Source organism: Sesamum indicum, linkage group LG6, assembly GCF_000512975.1.
Source record: "Sesamum indicum cultivar Zhongzhi No. 13 linkage group LG6, S_indicum_v1.0, whole genome shotgun sequence".
NCBI lineage: Eukaryota > Viridiplantae > Streptophyta > Magnoliopsida > Lamiales > Pedaliaceae > Sesamum > Sesamum indicum.
Genome location: NC_026150.1, coordinates 5,841,642 through 5,862,402, shown reverse-complemented (window position 1 = coordinate 5,862,402; position 20,761 = coordinate 5,841,642). Strand labels below are relative to the sequence as shown.

The window sequence follows — 20,761 nt, the reverse complement described above, 5'->3', positions numbered from 1 at the left end:
TTTTATTATAGGATCTTAAATGACTACAAATATAAAAATATTATAAAGGAATGTTGAATGAAGGGTAAAATCTGAATATGTATATATCTATATTTTATGATTAATATTTTTCGTCCAAAAATTAACAGAAGAGGTTCATATGCAAGTGATGTATTTTCGAAAGAATACAAATATAATTTCAAAAAAAAATTAAAAAAAAAGTATAATTTCGTTTTTTTAAAAGGAGTGTAAGTGGAATTAACTCTTTTTTTCTATAATCAGTTATATCATAATTAACTATACAATCCTCAAATTAAACTAAATCTTTATACTTTTTTTTGGGAAAAGTGGATAAATTGGATATTTAATTTTTTTTAAAAAAAAGTAGCATGACCAAAGAGATTGCTCAGTCAAGAGGGGAAACTCAGATTACATCAATCTCTGCAAATTACTCCAAATACTTGTAATAATTGTTGACATGAGATGACTCCCACCAACAACTTCCCTTTATTTCAAGAATATAAAAGCCTTCTTCACTTTTAATTATGGAAAATCTTATCCAATCCTCCTTTTTCTTCTTTTATTTTTATTTTTATTTTTGTGTTTTGTCACAAAATGACACTTCATGATGGACCCACCAAGAAAATCGTGTTTACACTTTGTTTCTACGAGAATCATTATAATTAACTCATTCTCATTAAAAATTAAGTTCTAATTAAATAAAAATAAACATCACATGCATCCGAACGTCCGTTCAATCCCACTAAACAATTATTATTTTTATTTTTATAATAAAGTATTATCTAATAATTATTATGCACTTATAAAATCTGAAAAGTAGGACATAAATAAATTACATTGAAGGTATTAAATAATTTTCCTAAAACATTATTAACGTACGGTATTTACATTAATAATAATCTATGCTGATATAAAAAGAAAGTCACTTTCCATGCGCAACTAATAATTTGTAATATCGTAAGATCAAAACTTTTAAAATACTAATATTATCCTTAGATATTTCATCGGATATAACAACTTATATTTATTTCAAAGGATCCACATAACTTTTTTACCACTATTATGCTATTATTTTATTCTCTACTTTTTTCATTTTCATCATTTGCTCCGTAATACTAGTTATCATGATATACCGTACTTACGTGCATATAATAAATATTTTTTTATATTTTAGAATATTTTGCAATATCATAAACTATTGGTTGTAAATGGAAAAACCCTTTTTTTAATATTAGTATAAATAGATATAAATTTTTTTAAAAAAAATAAATTGTATCAGTTAGATTATATGCGCACAAATACTGTGTACGTAGGTAAAAGTAAATAAAATAAACAAACTAAAAGGACCAAACGGCGTCGTTCTGTGTGTTCCTTTACTTGAATGAATTATAATTAAAGGAGCAGACGGAGTCACCCTTCCCTTTCCCTCCTTTTGTCGCGCCACAAAGTAGATCTTTTACATGGAAAAAGAAGAAATGCTGACCTTTTGCCTACACAAACTATATATATAAATATACCATATATTATATATATATGTAGAGAGAGAAAGTAGAGAGAGAGAGAGAGGGGGAGGGGCAGATACAGAGGAGGGGGGGTTTGTTTCGTTTTCTTGTCATCTCTCTGCAAATAACTGAAGGAGGGGTGGAGAAGACAGAAACGAACAAAACGCGAATTGCCATCTCGATTTTGTCTTCTTCTTCCGAATTCATGTTTCTCTTTTTTGTTCCATTGTTTTCCTGAAAAACTTTCTGTCCATTTCTGTATGTATGTATGTATGTGTACATGTGTACGCGCGGCGGGGATTATTGGAATCGCAATAAAATCTTTGACAAACCCCAATTTTAAACCCCTTCTTTTTTCTTCTGAATTCTCTGCTTCCTCGTGTAACAACAGCGTAAATGAGAACCCATCTTTCTCAAACGCCACGGCTGGAATAGTGATGAAGAAAATGATGGTGAAAACCCTTTGGGAGTCTTCTTTTGTTACTGTTTGACTTTCTGTTTCTTTTCCCTTAGAAAATATAAAGGCCAGAAAAGATGGGTGAGCTTCGGGTGGCGAATTCAGGCGGTCGTGCTGAGCAGCGTTCGGGTTTCTTTTTGGGGTCGAGGTCTTCTACTCCGCCTGATCCGGCGTCGTTAAGTGAGGAGTCCTTGTCGGCGGCGGAGGAAGCAGCCCAGCAAGTGCTGAATTGCGTACACCCAACACTCGATTCGGAGGAGAAGAGGAGAGACATCGTTGATTATGTTCAGCGGCTCATCAAAAGTCATCTTAATTGTGAGGTGATCAAATTTTCTTTTTCCGAGTTGTCTAGTTTCAATTTGCAGTTTATAGGCAGTTTTTTCTGCACAGGAAGGTGGTATGATTCTGTCAGTTAAGCTTCTTTTTGTCTCGCTTTTAGTACTTTTGCAGGATCATTAGTTTAATAGTTTCTTATGTCTCGGAAAGTGGTGGCATATCCTTTGCGAATAAATTATCTTTGATAATTTGTTGTGATGCCTGGTGCTACTTTGTATTTTGGTCTAAACTGTCCTTTGGGCAACTTATTTTTTTTTTTTCTAAGTAATTTATGAACTAAGTGGAGGTATTTGTTATAGTTTTAATGAAATTGACTTTTGTGATTTGTTGGATTGCAAATTTCATGCTTGGTTTATCCCTGTCGTAAGTATCTTGCATTTCGATTGTGAAACAGCATAGTACAAGTTTAATGGTCGAAGGATATAGCAATATGAAGTTGCAACAGAATTGAGGAATGTGGGGATGCTAGAGTATCCGGACCTTGTGGCCCCACATGGGGTGCCACTTCAATATTCGCCTGTTGAACGAACGCAATTTCGTTCTTTCTTTTCCTTTTCTGGGTTTGGGTGGGTAGATTTTCTTTGTAGTATCATGGAATATGTTAACTACACAATGGCCACAGGTCGCAGGTCGCCAAACTTTTAACTGATGTACAGAATAGAAACATCCAGAAGATCAAATTGTAGTTTAGGTTCTTAATTTTTTTTTCCTTCTAGGTTTCATTTGGATTTATGAATTTCAAATTATGGATTATAATTCCCTAATAACAAATCCTTTGGATTCATTTGGATAATTCTAAATTTGAAGGATTTCAAATCTTTCAATTCTAGAACTATTGTTAAAGTATTGATGAATTTCAAATTGACATCCTTTTTCCAAATCCATCAATCCAAATGTAGCCCTAGTTAGTTTTATAAAAATCTATTCACATGTTTTCTTAAGGTGTTATGTTTTGGTTTTACCTCATGGATGGGATGAGATAAGATTCTTGTGAAATGTCTAAGGTGGTCTTCCCACTACATAGTCCAGTTATGATCCACATGTATTAATTCTTCTGTTCTTTTTTTCTTCTCTTTTATTGAATCATCTTATAGCTCCAGGCCGTTTCTTAATTCATTTTTAACGAGACTAAGATGCTATTCGGACAAACTAGATATAAAGTATTAGGACATATAGCAAGCAAGATTGTAGTTCTTCGTTTTCCTTTGAATATTTCTATGTATGTCCATCTTTTATTATTGAACTGTCGGGTTGTTTGAAGTCTTTATTTGGTATTCACATCTCACAGGTTTTCCCCTATGGGTCAGTGCCCCTAAAGACATACTTACCTGATGGAGATATTGATCTGACTGCCCTTAAAGTGCCTAATGCTGAGGAATCCTTGCCACATGATGTTTTTGCCCTTCTTCAAAGAGAAGAGAAAAGTGAAAATGCCGAGTACCAAGTGAAGGATACGCAATATATTGATGCTGAGGTAGTCTTCACTCCAAATGCTCTGTACAGCTCTTTTTATGCTTTGGTTCTATTTCAGACTTTTTGAACCTACTTTTCTACTTTTATTATTTGTGTACGGGGGTAAAAATTTTCTTTGGACTATGCAAGTGCCACTGTGAGATGTACATTTGTTTGCGAAATTTTATTGTACATCATGTTTCAACCTTTGTGATCTTCAATTTCAAAATTCCGCATCGAAGTGAAATTCGCATTTGATGTCAGACTTCAGAAGTTCAGATCCTGGTTGGACTGTTCGCCATTACTTGATTACCAATGTATGCATTTATTACATGATTCTCATGCTATTATATGTTATAGATGTCTGCTTTTTGAACTAATGATGATGCAGAGGCCTCCACTTATGACCATCCCTTTAATTCCAATCTTTTCCTTTTCATTTTTCTTTAAACAGTTTATTTAGTTGTTCACAAGTTAAAAATATTTTTAATCTTTTTGGGTGAATGAAAAGAATATTGGTATATTGTGTATGTTATGAGTACCAATTCAGGACGTAGTTCCATTTTGAGGAGTTTTGGTTGTTCATAATACTGTTATTGCAGAATGTCTATGATTAATTTGGTTTAGTCAAAGACTTTGTTTACCTAATGCTATGCATCCATGACAATTCTGTGAGGTTTTTCAAGCTGATTACGTCTACTTCTGATGGCAGGTTAAACTTGTGAAATGTCTTGTTCGTAACATTGTAATAGATATATCATTCAATCAGTTAGGTGGACTTTCTACGCTTTGTTTCCTTGAGCAGGTAAGAATTGAATTTACTTATCAATTTGAAATGCAGGGAATAATGCCTTCATGTTGCTTTTTGCCATTTAACTGTGAATAAATGCATATCATTTCATACTACATAATATTTTTTCCACAAAGCAGAGATAAGTTATAGCTGCATAACATAAAAAGTTTTGGTCTACCTTCGTGGTATGTAAACATTCCTGGACAAGATAGACTTCACTCTTTTTCTTTATAGCAAATTCTTCCATTTCTGATTGCAGTTGCTCATTCTGATGATTATTTCTGGATTTTGTACTAATGTTACAAGCTCTTCTCTCCCAGTTTAACTCTCCACATTGCAACGCTATACTTGTGCTTGCTCAACAAATTTCCTGTGACTTGCTTCTTGATGCAGGTTGATCGCCTTGTTGGTAGAAATCATCTCTTTAAACGCAGCATTATCCTGGTTAAAGCTTGGTGCTACTATGAGAGCCGTATCCTTGGTGCACACCATGGTTTAATTTCGACTTATGCTCTGGAGACACTTATTCTTTACATATTCCATCTGTACCATTCATCCTTAAGTGGCCCGTTAGCGGTAAGTACTCTGGATATGCAGTGTCAATGTTCAATTACATGTAAATGCATGCATTGGTCAATTTTTTGTGATTGTGTGTAGGTACTCTACAGATTTCTGGATTACTACAGCCAATTTGATTGGGAGAACTACTGCATTAGTTTGAAAGGGCCAGCTTGTAAATCATCCCTTCCTGATATAGTGGGTAAGCAATGGCCTTCAACTACATAAAAACATTAGAATTTTGCCACTTCTCCACCCCTTTGTGTTGTGCACATATTCTGACGCTCCTATTTCCTTGGCTGTTAGTATTATTTTTAAATTTTTTTGGTACAATAGTTCCTTTTTATTTTCTTTGCAGTGGAGACGCCAGAAAGTGGATGGAATAATCTGATGCTTAGCGAAGAATTTTTGGAAAACTGCATAGAAATGTTTTCAGTTTCTTCAAGGACACCTGAAGGAAACCCAAAAGCGTTTCAGGCAAAACATCTGAATATAATTGACCCACTGAAGGAAAATAATAACCTTGGGCGAAGTGTACACAGAGGTAAGGATAATTATTACTTGTTAATTTTTTTCATTTGAAATTAACTTTCTTGCTCCAGGATGAGATGTTACGCAGACTTACTATCTAGTGGGTGCTAACTGCGACTGTTTTATCTGCTTCTTTGGAATACTTTGTTCTACTAATAGGATTGCTTGAATCCTTTTGCTTGTTCAACTTCTCTATTCTTTTAAGATGAGAAGAGGGAAACTAAAGCTTGCAACACTAGTTCTCAGTTATCTTGTAAGTCTGGATCTCAAATTGCAAAATGTATTCTAAGAAATTGGAAACTTTGGGAGGACATTCTCTTCCAACCCCTCCTGTCTGTCCTTTCTCCATTATAGGTAGATGTGAATCTTTGGAAATATTATTGATGCAGCTCCTTTGCTTGCATAACTGTCATTGCTCAAGCTGCTAGGCTGGCATCTACATCACATCTCTGGTACTTGGTTGACAACCACAATGCTTCAGAACATAATTTGACATACAATTCCCATCACTCACTGCTAATTCTTAACTGATATACATCATACTGAAGTCCTGAAATATTTTTTATGGAATTTAAAATTTACTTCTAATTCTAAGATGTGGAATAATTTCCTCTGTTGAAGTTAATATCCCTTACCCGGCTTCTTCCTAGGCAATTTCTACCGTATACGTAGTGCTTTCAAGTATGGGGCTCGCAAGCTTGGTCAAGTTCTTTTACAACCAAGAGATAAAGTTGCTAACGGGATATGTGATTTTTTCACAAATACCCTTGCAAGGCATGGAAATGACTTCAGAAGTAGCTTTCAGTGTTTGACCCTAGAATCTGGTGATGAAGAGTCTTCGACTGCATCTTTGTCATCCCCTGTTGAATTGCTTTCTGAGGATGACATGCTTCTGAAATCATCTGCCAGTGATGCTGATAAGGGTAGTGTTAGGTTCGAACTCAAGAATGAGACAGACAGATATTTAACAATTGAACTTCCTTCAGAAATGGCATCTGGCTATTCTGCAGAGGGAGTCATTTCTGGACATCATATTGCAGGGGAAACTTATGACCTAGTAACATCTAATTCTAGTCTGAGGAATGGGACATCAGATTATGCATCAAGCAGCGACTACACTTCATCTGTTTCTTGGAACCATTGTCATGAATCTCTTTACTCAGGAATATCTGCAGAAATTGGACAGTTACGAACTGGGACCTTTCACCAAAGTGGCTTGGCTACTACTGCTTCTCTGAAGTTTGGCATCAGTTCATGGTTGAAATACATTGAAGAAAACGGGAAAATAAGTAGTACATATCAATGGTGTATGGACAACTCACATGATGGCTGCCTAACTGGTCTAGGTTCTTCTATTCCTAAGGCTAATATTTTGGACAATCTATCCCTTGAGTTTAGGGAAATGGACTTAACAAGTTTAGGAGGAGAGTCAGAGGCTTTCAATCCTTTAGCTGATCTCAGTGGAGATTATGACAGCCATATTAGGAGTCTTCTATATGGTCAGCTATGTCATGGGTTTTCTTTATTTACATCCGAAGTGTGTCATACTCCATCATTTCCTTCTAGGCTTCTAAATAAGAAGCCGTGGGATATTGTTCGTCAATCGATGCCATTTTGGCGGAGCCAGTTCTCTAAAGTGAGTTCCCGGCCAGTTTCCGTTGAACAAAGTAGGCGTCTGGCTGCTGATTCTGCATTTTCGTCTTCTGCTTTTCGTTCTGAAGGCATGCACAAGACACGAGGGACTGGAACGTACTTTCCACATGTGGTATTCCTTTCTCGCTACCTTGTTTTCTCTCATGCTGGTGCTTCTTTATATTTTATCTGCGTACTTTTAGCCATCATCTTATTCTTTGTCTTGCAGAAGGGTTTCTATCGGGAGAAATCTTTACAAGGGAGGAGTAGATATAAGGCATTAGGTAATCCCAATCAGTTTCATAGATATGGTCGTTGTAATGGATTATATCCTGCTCTTGGCACGCCGAGTTATTTTGGAAATGGCATTCATGAAGTTCTGCCTGCAAGAAGCAAATCCAAAAGCCGAGGTAGATTGGATGTACAATGCCAATCTCCTCGTTCAGTTGGAGATGGGAATCAAGCAAGTGGAGACTTAAATGGATCCTGTAGAATTGAATTTGGATCAGTTGGGAATCTGGGAGAAGAGGTGATTTCAACTTCTGCTCATGTTTGTGGCTCGGCTCTGGGCGTCTCGCTGGAAACACAGTGTACAAAAAAATTAATGAAGCAAGAAAGGTATGAAAAACTTGTTTGACTCTTGTTTGTTTCCGTGTCTCGAATCTTCTTGTTAGATAATGCCTAAAGCGTGGTATGATTTGGGCTTTCAGGGTTCCAGGGCCATCAATCCACCTTAAGAATGAAGTTGATTTCCCTCCTCTGTGTCAATGAATGCGCTTTAGGAAGGACGGTTAATTGTACAAACGAGTGAAAAAGGATATGTGTTTAGATGCTCTAACAGACGGTAGGTAATGACTTGCTTAGTTTGGCAATGTCCAGACAGTTGGTATACCCTTTTTGGACTGTCATGACGCTTACAGAAGGAGAAAATTGTAAAATAGGGAGGGAAGAGTGTATTTTGACTTGAGTTGCTGTACTATACCCGCATGCTGTTGAGTTCTAATGGCTTTCACATTGGGTAAATGCCAATTTCTTGGTAACCGCCATACTTCATCTGTTTGCTTGTATAGCTTGCAGGTGAATTAGATGTGGTGATAGGGTCCCTAATACGGGGAATGAAATGAGTTTTGTTTGGAAATAGTTGGTAATTGCATCTTTGTATTTCAGCTAAGAATATTTGATATAAGCTGATTCAGTCTTGGTATAAGAACAAAAAGTCTGTTATCTTTCTACTGACTGTTGAATATAACATTAAGAGGCAATAAAAGTTATGAAAAATAAGATAATACGGCAAAGCACATGATTTTGAGAGAATATAAAAAAAAAGTTTGGGGGTGAGGAAAAAAATAAAAATTCATAACCGAGATGAAATTGAATATAAGAATTATTGTTGAAACACAGGTAATTTAAGATCTTTAAAATAATATTGAAATAAGAAAATTTAAAAGATGTTAAACTAAAATAAGAAGAATGAAACGGGAGTTTACTAAATATGTGTATTTTATAACTTGAAAAAATATAGCAACTTTCACTGAAATGAGGGATGTTTGGATATATGAACAATCAAAGACATTTTCTTTTTCTGTATGCCAAAATTTTTACAAGAAAACTACTTGGCTCTGAATGGCTTGAGAGTGGTGAAGAACGTGAAAAATACTCCAAGGTGTTGTCTTGCCTTTTAAATTGTGCTTATTTGTAGAAGTTTGATAAACTTGTGTCGACTTGATGGTCTTTGACTACATTATTGTCTTTATTAGAACTTGTTGACGACTGTCAATCTTGTTGATAATAATTATACTAGTGGATGATGCGGCTGGTACCGACCGTCATTTCTTAATAGTAGATGTTGGGAATAAATGATGAATCATATAATGGTTGCCATTCTTCCCCAGTGGTTGTCAAAACAATTTTTAGTTTAGAACTACTGTTTACATAAAAAATGGAGAATATAGTAGCAAATATCACAACTTTTTTATTTTAAAACTATAAAAATCTTCTAGAATTCGGTTGAAAATTCCAAAGCAGTTATTTTCATTTTTATCTATAAGGTTAACGGGAGATGAGGAGTCTTTTTGTCATTTAGATATTCTTGGAGAATTGTTTTTATTTAATTTTTATTTCTTCCTTAGTAATAGTTTGGGACAATCTTGCAGCTAAATTTTGTTTTAGAATTTAAAAACACACCCAGGAATTCATGTCTTTTTCAAGAATTGTGGAGGTCTTACAGTATTTGGGATTTTATTGGACCCACTCAAGAATTGTCGTTTGTTCAAAATTGACAATATTCATCTTGTCCACCATTTGACACAATATTTTTTTACGAGAAAGAAAATTTGGGTACTCTTAGGACTTATTGATGTTCAATTTTGAGTATCCACATGGCGTTGAATTGGATTTAAAATTTTAAGAGATTAGGAAAGTGTTCTGAAAAATAATTGACTTGTAAATTTTCAACAAAAAAAAAATTAAAGAATTCTTGCACTGATTTTGAAAAACCTTGTTATCAGGGCCAAAGTAATGACACCATCTAATGAAACTAATTTGGGATTTTGGTGAGTGAAATTTTGTATCAAAAAGAAAGTAAAAAGACATGATATTCTTTTCATTTTGTTTAAATAGAAAATGCTCGAAAATTTTGATTTACTCCCAATATGAAGCTAAAGGATACTTCTTTTGGGAATATTTTTGAATTCATATTGGCTGCTTACCTAGTCAAACAAGGAAAGAATGAAATTTACAAAAATATTTTTGGAACCAATTTGTGAGGAGTTGACTGGGGCTCCTTTCGGTGGCATATTTTGTATATGAATGGACTTTTTACTAAGAAGAAAATGTCTTCATAAAATTGTTGAAAGTTTTGTGGATCCTCATAGATCTTGATGTGCCTTTGATCGAGCACCATGTTAGCTATTTCAATTGAATCTCTTTGGGTATATTTATTGATTTATTCATCTTCAATGACACAATTAAGATGGAAATCTACTTTTTCATTATATGGGGAGTTTGAATGAATTGTTCGAGTGTTGATTTGTTTAGTGGTGGAAGTTTCTGCTACACCTTTGTAAGTTTATTTGAATTTGAAAGGGGCTAGAGGAATCAGTTTTTCCAAATGAGTAATTCTGTTTGTAATTTGAACATCAGTATTAGGTTGAGCGAGAGTTTCTGTGGGTTCAGTTGGGTGAGAATTTTTGTGGATTGAATTGAGGCTAGCAAGATTTTTAATAGTTTGGATTTTGAAAAGTTTAGGGCTGTAATTTATTTTTTAAAATTATAACCATGTTACCAATTTTGAATTGTTCTAAAATATAAAATTAATAGTAATAATTTGTTAAGTATTAATAAAATAATTAATATATGTCTTATAATAACTACAATTACTAAGATTTTTTTATAAAATGTTCTTAATGAATATATAATTTTATTTCATTGTTTATGAGTTTTGTTCTTTTATTTCTCAATTTCTTTTTGTCTTGCCTTTGTTTATTTTCAACCATTTTTCCATTATTGAGAAATTTGAATTTTGATTTTTCTATGAAGAATTTTATGAAAAACATATTTTGACTGTGTAGGTTTTCAAGTTCTAACTAACAAAACTACCGCCCTTTACTGAACTAATAAAAGCGATAGCAATTTCAATTATAAGAACCACTTCTTCAGCAGCAGCCCAACTAATAAAATCGCACGCAAGTCGCGATAATATTTAGCCACTGCTTTTGGCCTGTGCTGAGCATCTTCCTTCATCCTTCAATGCTGCAGCTGCTGTCAATGGTTTCTTGCTGTAATTTTACATATATTGCGAGACACTTTAGTGCATCAAAACATCAGTCCAAATTTTATTTTGTGAGGGATTTTCCTGAAATCCAGCAACATTCATCCCAATTCATTCTCTTAATAGTGATTCTTCATGAGGAAGAGATACACCAACCAAATAATGGCTTATGTAGGATATATACGACCCATGACCCCAACTAAGAGAGAGAGAGACGGCTGCCAAATTATAGTTTATAGCAAGTACGTACCAAATAAATTGGATGAGTGGAGACGTCTGAAACGTTCCAGTTTATGGTACACCACTTCCCCTTGGAATTACCAGACGTGAACTCCACACATAATGGCAGTTTCCCTTTCCCTTATGGCCTTAAATAACACAAGTACAGACAACACATCCACCAACTACACAATGAAACTACGAAATCCAGCTTCATTCAAATGCCATCTTTCCAACCAATGCAAGAAAATAATACAAATCTTCAAATTCAGACTTCGAAAACCGGTCTTTGTAAGAGCTCTCAAGTTTCGTCACCTGAAACCTAACATCAAGAGGAGCAGACATGGAGGGTTTCCTCTATCAAAGATCCTCTCACCTCTGCATTCACTATGGCGAAAGAGAGAGTCGACGGACGACCGAGTCACAGAGCTGACGAGCTTTCCGGAATCCACGCAACATAAAGCACCGCAACCCTCACCGCTCACCCCTGCATACATAAGGATGAGTAGAGCCACTAAAAGGGATGAGAATGAGATCGAAGATGCGTGCAGAAGCTTTGAGAACTGTTTGATAGAGATGATCGTGGAAGACGGGAGGATGGCAGATGTAGTGGATGTTGAAGAGCTTCTTTACTGCTGGAAGAACCTCAGGTCTCCAATCTTTGTTGATTTGGTGTGCCGGTTCTATGGGGAGCTATGCAAAGATTTGTTTTCCAGTAGCTGCGAGAATTACGGTATAGAAACGCCCAAGGGACTTCTGAGGTAGAGAATTTGTTACCAGTTTTTGCTACTTTCTTTGTAACATGGGAATGTCCATAAACTCTGGAGAGATTAAATTTTAAATTTGCTAGAAAAGAAATAGGAAATGCCAATAAAGCCTACTTCTGTTGGCTCCATACATGATTTATGAGTTCAAATTTCAATAAATCGTGTATCACCTTTGTATTTTATTAATAATTAATAATATTAGTTGTTAATTATAATTGTAAGTAATACATTCAGAAAAAAAAAGGGGGGGAGGGGGGAGAGAGAGAGAGAGAGAGAAAACGAACGAGGAATTACATAGTTTGGCCATATAGATTCATCCACAAGACTAAAGTTTTAAAGGGTTACTTAAATTATATATTTTAGTTTCTCCTAATCTGAAATTTCAATGTTCACCTAGCTAATTATATAGGTGAATTATGGGAAAAATGCTTTTTAAGCCCTACAACGTGGGGGGTGTCACATTTGATCACCAACTTGTCACAATCCAATTTTGATTCCAAATGTTAATTTTGTGTGCAAAAGTAGAATTATCTTTAAAAAACTAATGCCAAAAGGCACTCACGTGATCGTTAAATGGCGAAATAATTGATTTCAATTAATTTAAACCCACTCTTAATCTTTGGGACTAAAAAGTATTTTTAGATTTTTTCTAATATTTTGCATTTTTATCGATACATTTTTTGAAATTACTAATATCCAAATTTGAGTCGATAGGTTTGGACTTAACTATCCCTGTTGCTTATAGGATTAAATGTACCTGTAACATATATTGATGTACAAAAGATAAGTAGGTTCAAAACGGCTTAAAAAATCGAGAAGAAGAAAGAGATCGCAAAAATCTAAAGGAATGCAATGCCCAAGGTACCCCCTCAGAGGCCCAATTTTTGTAAGGATCCAGGGTGGCCGCCAAGAAGCCTAGTCCAAGTAGAGTTCCTAGGGAGGCCAACAGGGAACTCTCCTGATCGGTGTCGAATCCACCAAATTTTATTTTTCTACTAAAACTTGTGAAAATAGTGAATAGGGTCCAATCCACAGAAATTGATTTTAAATCAATTCCTTCAAACAAAAATAAAAATAAAATATGGGTGAATTTTGTTTTAAAATCTAAATCTAAAACTAAATAAAAGAAAACACCCAGAGAGACGACAAATATGAGAAAGACATTCCTGTTAAAGACAGGATCATAAACAATTCCATGGTTGATCATAGATGCAAAGATGACAATCATTCATGATAGATAAATTGGTTGTGGTCATTGGTATGCCCTAACAATCTCACCTTTTCTTACTTTGTAGATAGTCAGGGAATGTCCGTTGACTAAATCTCTAATCAGTAAACAACATTGGGAACGTTCTCAAAATTTAATTTACTGACAGGATTAAGAACTAAAAAGGTCAAATTCTAACCAATAAATTTTGTAATTATTAATTTCTAATCAGTAAACAACATTGGGAACGTTCTCAAATTTTTTTACGTTTAAATTTTTTTGGTCAAATTAGTAATTTCAATATTTTGTAATAATCTCACAATTAAATTTTTGTTTTCTTCTTCACTATCCACTACTCCACATTTCTCCCTCACATTACTTTTCCATATTTATTATTACAATATATAATTATAATTTATTCTTATCATAATTATTTTTTCATATCATCTCATACCAAGATTATTTCTTTTTATCTATATGCTCGCAGGAACTGCATGCAATAATAACTAATATAGAAATGTATAACACAATATTTCATGGTTTAAAAATTTGTCTTGCATCACTGTCGTTCAAAATTGTTTCCTATTAAGATGATTTCATCAACAATTTAGGTTAAAGACAGTTGTAATAAAAATATTACAAACTTTATAATTTTTATTTTTGGATGTAATTGTGGGGACTGGCTCCACACTCCAACAAACGTGATACTCAGACAAAAACACATACATTAATTATGTCCCAAAAATTGTAGTAAAACTAAAAATAAAAGTCCAAACTACATTGGGACCAAGCAACAATTTGGTGTAATGCACTAAAACTGAAGGTTCAAAAATAGAACAAAATCTGTAAAATTGGGTTTGGATGAAGCAATCTCGATGTGGGAAACCGTACAAGCACAGCCAACATTCAAAGACCTCAAAATTTGGGGTACGAAAAACTATATATATGTATTATCAATTTGTGTTGCATGTTCTTGGTTTTAATGTTTTGTCTGCATCTTTTTGCCTTTGGAATCTAACAAAAGTGATGGATGGGCAAGAAGAAAATGGCCCTTTGATCATCCACCACCACTTGTGAGTTGTCAAACTGTTGCTCATAAATTAATAAGTGTCTGCCCTTTCTATAGTTTAGTGTCTTTTCTGATACAGTCGTTTATCGTAGTAAACGTCTGAAGGTCGAATGTTGCTACATCGACATTTATAAATTTGATATAAGTATTTGTTGGAGCTAAATAAGGTTTTTGACATGTACATAGATTTATATGTTGTCAGATTTTAAGTTTTTGCGATTGTCAATAAACTATGGACCCTATGTCCGCACAAACTGATGGAGTAGGGAAGCGAATAAATTGAAAGAATAAAAAGGACCCGTCTCTGATTCTCAAGAACTCGGTCTTGGCAAATAGAAGTAGATAGATTACTTTTGAACGACCTCCCACAATAAAATTTATAGGTATATTGGGAAATAAAAATAGTGACTTACGTCAAATATGTTTCAAAATGGATTAAATTTTGAACTATCCCAAAACACTGTAAAACTCAAAAATACCTTAACATTCTCATAATAATATGACAAAATACGAGTTCCAAACGACAACTATGAAAAATATAAAAATTAATCAAAGTTTGCTAAAAAGTAAGATACAAAATAAAAAAAACATCCGAATAGCGGTTAAAAGTTAAAAACATTGACCTCTTACGACAAACGTGTGAGGGGTTAGATTTTCTTCAAACAGACGATGGTGTATTTAGTTAGATTTCCTTATATCTCAATCGGATCACGAATTATGACCGTGTAATATTCCACCGTCGAACCACCCGCTTCAAGCCTTCAGCATCAATCAATTCGAATCCACCAAAATTGCATTTATCTTCTGTCTTTGGCACACAAATTAAAAAAATAGGAGTAACACCCTACAAATATATCAGAAAAAACTGCGTCTATCCACACGTGCTGGTCAAGATTTTTATAATTAACTTATTAAACACCACGGCAAAAATACGAATCCACATCATGAGTGTGATGAATTTCAATTTTCATAATTAGACCACAATGATTGACGGAGAATAAATTCTACGAGGGCTACTAAAGTGCTTTGGTTTATTTCTTTCTATTCATGAAAGTTATAGAATTCTATCAATTCCCTGTGTATTGACAGAATATGTCAGCTGGTACAGTCTAAGAAAGCAAATTTCTCTGTCTAAAATGTTGCATCACTTGTTTTATAAAGACACCATGTACATGGTACAGTTAACAACCTGTAACCAATAATTTTGGTGTACATCATTAGACATGACACCAAAAATTAGAATAAATTATAGCTATATAACTACAAATGTTTCACATTAATTAAAAAAAAACAAAAATTATGTAGCCCTTAAATGGTATGGTGCAAATTATTATTTTATTCTTTTTTATTTTTTTTAAAGACAATGTTTGGAAAATATATATAAAAAAAATATGAGGTTGATAAAGTAAGTAATTCATTTAACGTATTAGTCTATAAAAGTATTTTTGAAAATTTTAAGAAATATGTAAAATTATAATTCGTAATCTAAAAGGGTATTTTGATCCGTTCACGACGAATATTAGATGAAAATCTAACGGTGGCTAATAAAAGGGATTCGTCGTTAGACTGACATTAAATTGAAAGGATATTTATATATAAATTTTTAAATAATGGTAAGTTATTAATAAATATGCCAAATCTCAAATGGGATCATGAAATTCTTTGAATTTAAAAGAAAATTTACATTTTACGTCCCATAAAAGTATTTGTAAAAGGAATAATTTATGGAAAAACATAATTTTCCACAATATTCAACACTTTCAATAATATGTGCAATGAATGTCCTTTGTCTGTATCTAAATGTTCTTATCTATATTTCATAAACCATGACATAATTTGATTTGTTGACAATAATGTTTAATTTCTAAAGAAAGGAAAAATAATTTCCTTAAATGGTAATTATCATTTAAAATCATTGTTCCAAATGAAGTAAAAAAATTCCAAAAACATAACCCCAATAATTAAGAAAAAAGAGAGACAAAAATTGTAGACCTTAAGATAGCCTGAAATTTACGATCATCACTTGTGGCAATAATATGGAAAGGGTTGAAAAACTCTTACACTTGATAAGTGTGAAATTATATTACCTTATGAATATGGTAAAATTTGGTTGGTTGTGGCTTCATTTTCAGTTTCTTTTTTTTTTTAAATAGTAATAAAAATAAAAATATGTTTGTTTATACTTATTTTCAAGGTGAATAGCAATTTATTTCCTTGTGATATTGAAATTGAGCACATTATTCCCCTATGAAAAAAATATAGCAATTTACCCCCCTATACTTTTTAAAATGAAGCAACTTACCTAAATTGCTTCATTTTAAAAATCATAAAGGGACAAATTGTTGTATTTTAAAAAATATAGGGAGATAAATCATTATTTATTTTTTCATAAGGGGTTAATTTGCTCATTTGTAATATCACAAAGGGGTTGCTTGCATTTCTCCACTTATTTTCACTATAAATATTTTATCATCGTTCTCATCTTGATTGTTATTTGTTTATACATGTGCACATATATATAAACAAAAAAGGTTCAATCATTAATTTTGTAAACTAATAATATTCTTTCAGTAATATTTTAATATGACATTAATCAATATAAAACGTATAACCATCAATTTCCTTTAAATAAAAAATTCCAACAATGAAAAATGAAATTATTACTTTCATTAAATAAAAAAGTATATTAATTTTACATTATTAACAACATAAAGCACAGTCTCATCAGTTAATCCAAATACAATCTGATTCTTACACGCAAAAACTTATACAGAATTGAAAACACACGTTAAAATTGAAACCACCAAACATGGATATAATATGTCATATTTTTCAGATTTACTGTATATAATAATTGTCTTAAAAGGAAATGGGAAAAGGAGAGTAAAGGCAGACAGGGACTTTGTGCAGAGGAAGAGAGTGTTGGAGTTGTTGGGTGTTACTGAATTTCGGAATTGTGGAAAGACAGGCCTGGAAGAAAAGGCCTGCAACATCAAATCTCACCTCCAAACATAGCAAACCTTAGCAATTCACAATACTGTTCCCATCCTCATCTTCTCTTTATATCACTACATACTATAAACACAAACCCCCCCCACCACCACACCCTCTGCACAGAATCTTGATTATCAGTACAAACACAATTGCAGTTTCCACTTTCGACCACCTGCCTATTTTTACATGTACAATCGAAAAGAGGAGGTGGGATTGTGATTTGGGCTGGTGTAAGAACTTTTTTCCAGGGTGTTTTTTTGGCTTAAAAAGCTGTTGCATGGGGCGCCTAAAACCAGAATCCAGGAGAGTCTGAAATTCCTGTCCTGTCAAGCCTGAAATCAGTCCCCATGGGTTACTGCTGGAGAAGCAGTAGTACAAGTGGGTTGAAGCCCTGCAAAACACTCCGCTTTTACGCTGTAATCTGCTGTTTTTGCTGCTTCTGCTTATGCGTCCATGGAATTTACGCTATGAACAGCGACCCAACATCTCGGTCGGGTGAGTTTCAAGAACCCTTATGGTCATGTATATTATGCGAAATGAGATCTAATCCTGTTTTGCTTGGGCTGTTTCCGTTGCAGAAACCAGGAACATGTTGAGTCTTCAAGCTGATAATTGCTTTCAGGTAAGCAAATGCATTCTTACTTCTACCCCTCAATCAATCCATATAGTTAACAAATCTGATTTGAGCGTCGAAGTGACTTAAAATGTTGTTTGATGTGACTGTGACGGGACTTGGTAGAGTGTGTACTTGAAGTAGAATTTTGGGGAGGAACTATAGTCTACATCAGTTGATCTATGTTTCATATATAAGCACATTACCAGAAAGACATGGTCCAAGAATGTTACAAACTCAATTTCTTTCTTTCTTTTTTGTTTTTTTTTTTAGAGAAAAATTAAGCAGTTTCGATTCGATCACCACCACGAGTAAGGGTACGTATACTCCCAAATCGTAAGTCACTTACTGCGAATTACCCATAAATCTCTACGTTGCTATGATGATAGAGCATCGATCTCTGACCCATAGTGACGGTTAGAATCGAAGCTATTCAAACTTAATTTCTCTCAAATGTGTCTTTGATTTGTCAAGAAACGTAGTTTCTTTTGATTTCGGGTCATTGGTGTATGTGACCCATTAACTATTTGACCCGAATAATATGGTGAGACATTGTTTTGGTAACCAAAACAGGAAGCTCTTTGTCGGGGAGTCATGTCTTAGTTCCTTCCCCGTGAAGTCGTGGGACCCCTAGTGAGTGTTAACTCTTTGATGATTGACGATGGAAAATATCTCTTGTATCCCCCCTTTTGGTTTCTACCATCAATTTTGAACCCCACTTGGTAGAGTTTCTTGTGTTCACATCTTTTATTCCATTTTTGTCTTTTTATTTTTTTCATTTTATTATGGTTTCATTTACTTTGTAAGATTAAACCGAATATTTTGTCCAACATTGATGATATTAGCCTGGTACAAATATGGATAATGGGTCGGAGTCGATTAATCCTACCTAAGGAGGTGGAATTACTTAAGGTTTGCATGTCTTATTGTGTCTCCTTGGTAGCTTAGCAATTCATTGTTTGTAGGCTCCTCTGTGGGTTACTTATTGATGGGAATAACCTTTGATTGTGGGGGTATAATAGGCTATTAACAAAGTTGGATGTTCAACAATACGATGGTCGCTTGTATAATATTAACGTCCTTAATATAAATACTCCCGTGCTATTTTTGACAAGTCCTACAAAATTACACTCGTTGCCACTAAAAAATCATACCCAATATGGTGATCCAAAGACTTTAAGTACATAACCACAATGTTTTAAAACCCAACCCAGCTTCAAAGGTCGGATTGCTCGAACGGTCGTCCAGCCCACAAAACAGGTCGATTGAAATTAGAAAAAGGGAGGAGCCAAAAAATTGCATTTTTTGTGAAATTTGTTTGACCCAGTGGTTCAATCGGTGACCCGATATTGTATTAATTGAACCGGTCGGATCAACAATCAAGTGTAAATACATGATAAATTTTTTTATTTTTCTTCTAAAATGTATATTATTTTTGTCAAGTATCCTAATTTTATGTTAATTGTGAAAGGATAATAGATTATTTCTAAAAATGTGCATTATTTCTATGAAGTTTAATTATTTTATGCTATTTCTAAGTATAAAATCCCGATTTCTCTTCTCAGTTCAATTTTGCTTTTTCTATTAGATTATTTCTAATAATTTAGTGTATCTAATTTTCTGTTAATTTGAAAATGTATAATATTATTTCTTGTATTTGATCTTTATAAGTTTGTTTCTAAATTTATTTTATTATATTGTATATCTTATTGAACTATTAATGTCAAAGAAAAAAAGTAATTTTTTTTAAAAGATAAGTTGTTAAGTACATTAATATTATTTATTTTTAATGTTATTTTTAAAATATTAATAATTATTATGACATAAATATGATGTCACTAGTTCGATCACAATTGACCCAATTATTGAACCAGTAACCCATAACCCACTTAATTTTTGGTTCCATGAATGGTTTGGATTTCAAAACATTTCATAACCGCAGAAGTTTTCTAGGCTACTTAGTTTGTTCTGCAGGTTGTTTCCTTATATCAGCTTTCTTCTTCTTTTTTTTCTTCCAACTTTTGTTTAATTTTATTGCATGTTGGACATATGAATTACGTAATCCATTGATGCAGAATTCAGAGAGAAATAAGATTCGGAAGATGGTCATAGGAGTTAGAGGAAGCACGAGGGGGGCAAGAAGGCTACTTGGCGGACTGGGATCATCGCCTCCTCGTTGTACTTCAAAATGCGGGGAATGCACGCCGTGCAAGCCGGTGCATGTGCCGGTGCCGCCTGGGACGCCGGTGACTACGGAGTACTACCCGGAGGCTTGGAGATGCAAATGTGGCAACAAACTATACATGCCCTAACTCAGTGTCTAGGCAGCCTCTACAGTTTTTCAAGTGCAGTACTAGCTATTATTTGCCTTGAGCAACAGAGAATAGTGCATTGACCCATATAGTGCAAATCTTACTACTATAGTTTTGATTATTTGATTAATTAATATGTGGCTATATTCTTGTAAAGTATTTAGGGTGTTTTTCATGCTACTCTCGCAGAAATTGTTGGATTTCCTCATTATATTATAGTACGTATAAAAGTGAAATTAATTAATATATTTTGACTAACTTATTATGTATGAATATTTGTTTTCTTAAATATTGGCAATACTGAGTATTTTCAAATGTCAATAATCGTTGTCTCAGTTCAGCTGCCAACTAATGACATAATGTCCCAAGGTGGCTACGAGGAATGTTCTTCCACCAGCTTCTAGAACGTTTTCTTAAAAAAATGTTAGCGTTTTTAAAAATTTTTAAAAAAATGATGTCTCACAACTTCCTCCTTCTGCGGACCTCTCCAGGAGTCGGCCGCTTTTTTGTTTTTTGTTTTTTTTTGTGTAGCAATTGGTGAACACCTCCA

The 20,761-nt window shown here is 33.8% G+C and overlaps 3 protein-coding genes across 4 annotated transcripts; all 3 read left to right on the top strand.

Moving 5' to 3' along the window:
* Positions 1,567-8,365, top strand: LOC105163859. 2 transcript variants are annotated; one of them, XM_020694776.1, is made up of 9 exons: positions 1,567-2,279; positions 3,584-3,769; positions 4,460-4,552; positions 4,934-5,116; positions 5,198-5,300; positions 5,457-5,642; positions 6,280-7,394; positions 7,494-7,879; positions 7,972-8,365. In XM_020694776.1, exons 1-9 carry the CDS (start codon positions 2,037-2,039, stop codon positions 8,030-8,032), a joined length of 2,556 nt encoding a protein of 851 aa, XP_020550435.1. In that variant the 5' UTR covers positions 1,567-2,036; the 3' UTR covers positions 8,033-8,365. The 2 variants fall into 2 exon arrangements, with proteins under 2 accessions (XP_020550435.1, XP_011080657.1); XM_011082355.2 differs by having other exon boundaries at positions 1,568-2,279; positions 7,491-7,879.
* On the top strand, positions 11,315-12,063 carry LOC105163976 (transcription repressor OFP17-like). The gene has a single exon (XM_011082513.2). The coding sequence runs from the start codon at positions 11,373-11,375 to the stop codon at positions 12,012-12,014; it is 642 nt and encodes a 213-aa protein (XP_011080815.1). The 5' UTR covers positions 11,315-11,372; the 3' UTR covers positions 12,015-12,063.
* Positions 17,149-20,457, top strand: LOC105163858 (EPIDERMAL PATTERNING FACTOR-like protein 6). Its single transcript, XM_011082354.2, has 3 exons — positions 17,149-17,781; positions 17,865-17,908; positions 19,975-20,457. The coding sequence occupies exons 1-3, from the start codon at positions 17,634-17,636 to the stop codon at positions 20,209-20,211; spliced, it is 429 nt and encodes a 142-aa protein (XP_011080656.1). The 5' UTR covers positions 17,149-17,633; the 3' UTR covers positions 20,212-20,457.

What these genes read in the sequence shown, in the direction of transcription:
- LOC105163859 (XM_011082355.2), top strand. Translation starts at nt 2,037, where the DNA reads ATGGGTGAGCTTCGGGTGGCGAATTCAGGCGGTCGTGCTGAGCAGCGT. An exon ending in CGCTTTGTTTCCTTGAGCAG is followed by an intron (nt 4,553 to 4,933) that starts GTAAGAATTGAA and finishes TTCTTGATGCAG; the next exon opens with GTTGATCGCCTTGTTGGTAG. An exon ending in GAACGTACTTTCCACATGTG is followed by an intron (nt 7,395 to 7,490) that starts GTATTCCTTTCT and finishes TTTGTCTTGCAG; the next exon opens with AAGGGTTTCTATCGGGAGAA.
- LOC105163976 (XM_011082513.2), top strand. Translation starts at nt 11,373, where the DNA reads ATGGCAGTTTCCCTTTCCCTTATGGCCTTAAATAACACAAGTACAGAC.
- LOC105163858 (XM_011082354.2), top strand. Translation starts at nt 17,634, where the DNA reads ATGGGTTACTGCTGGAGAAGCAGTAGTACAAGTGGGTTGAAGCCCTGC. An exon ending in CGACCCAACATCTCGGTCGG is followed by an intron (nt 17,782 to 17,864) that starts GTGAGTTTCAAG and finishes TTTCCGTTGCAG; the next exon opens with AAACCAGGAACATGTTGAGT. An exon ending in AAGCTGATAATTGCTTTCAG is followed by an intron (nt 17,909 to 19,974) that starts GTAAGCAAATGC and finishes CCATTGATGCAG; the next exon opens with AATTCAGAGAGAAATAAGAT.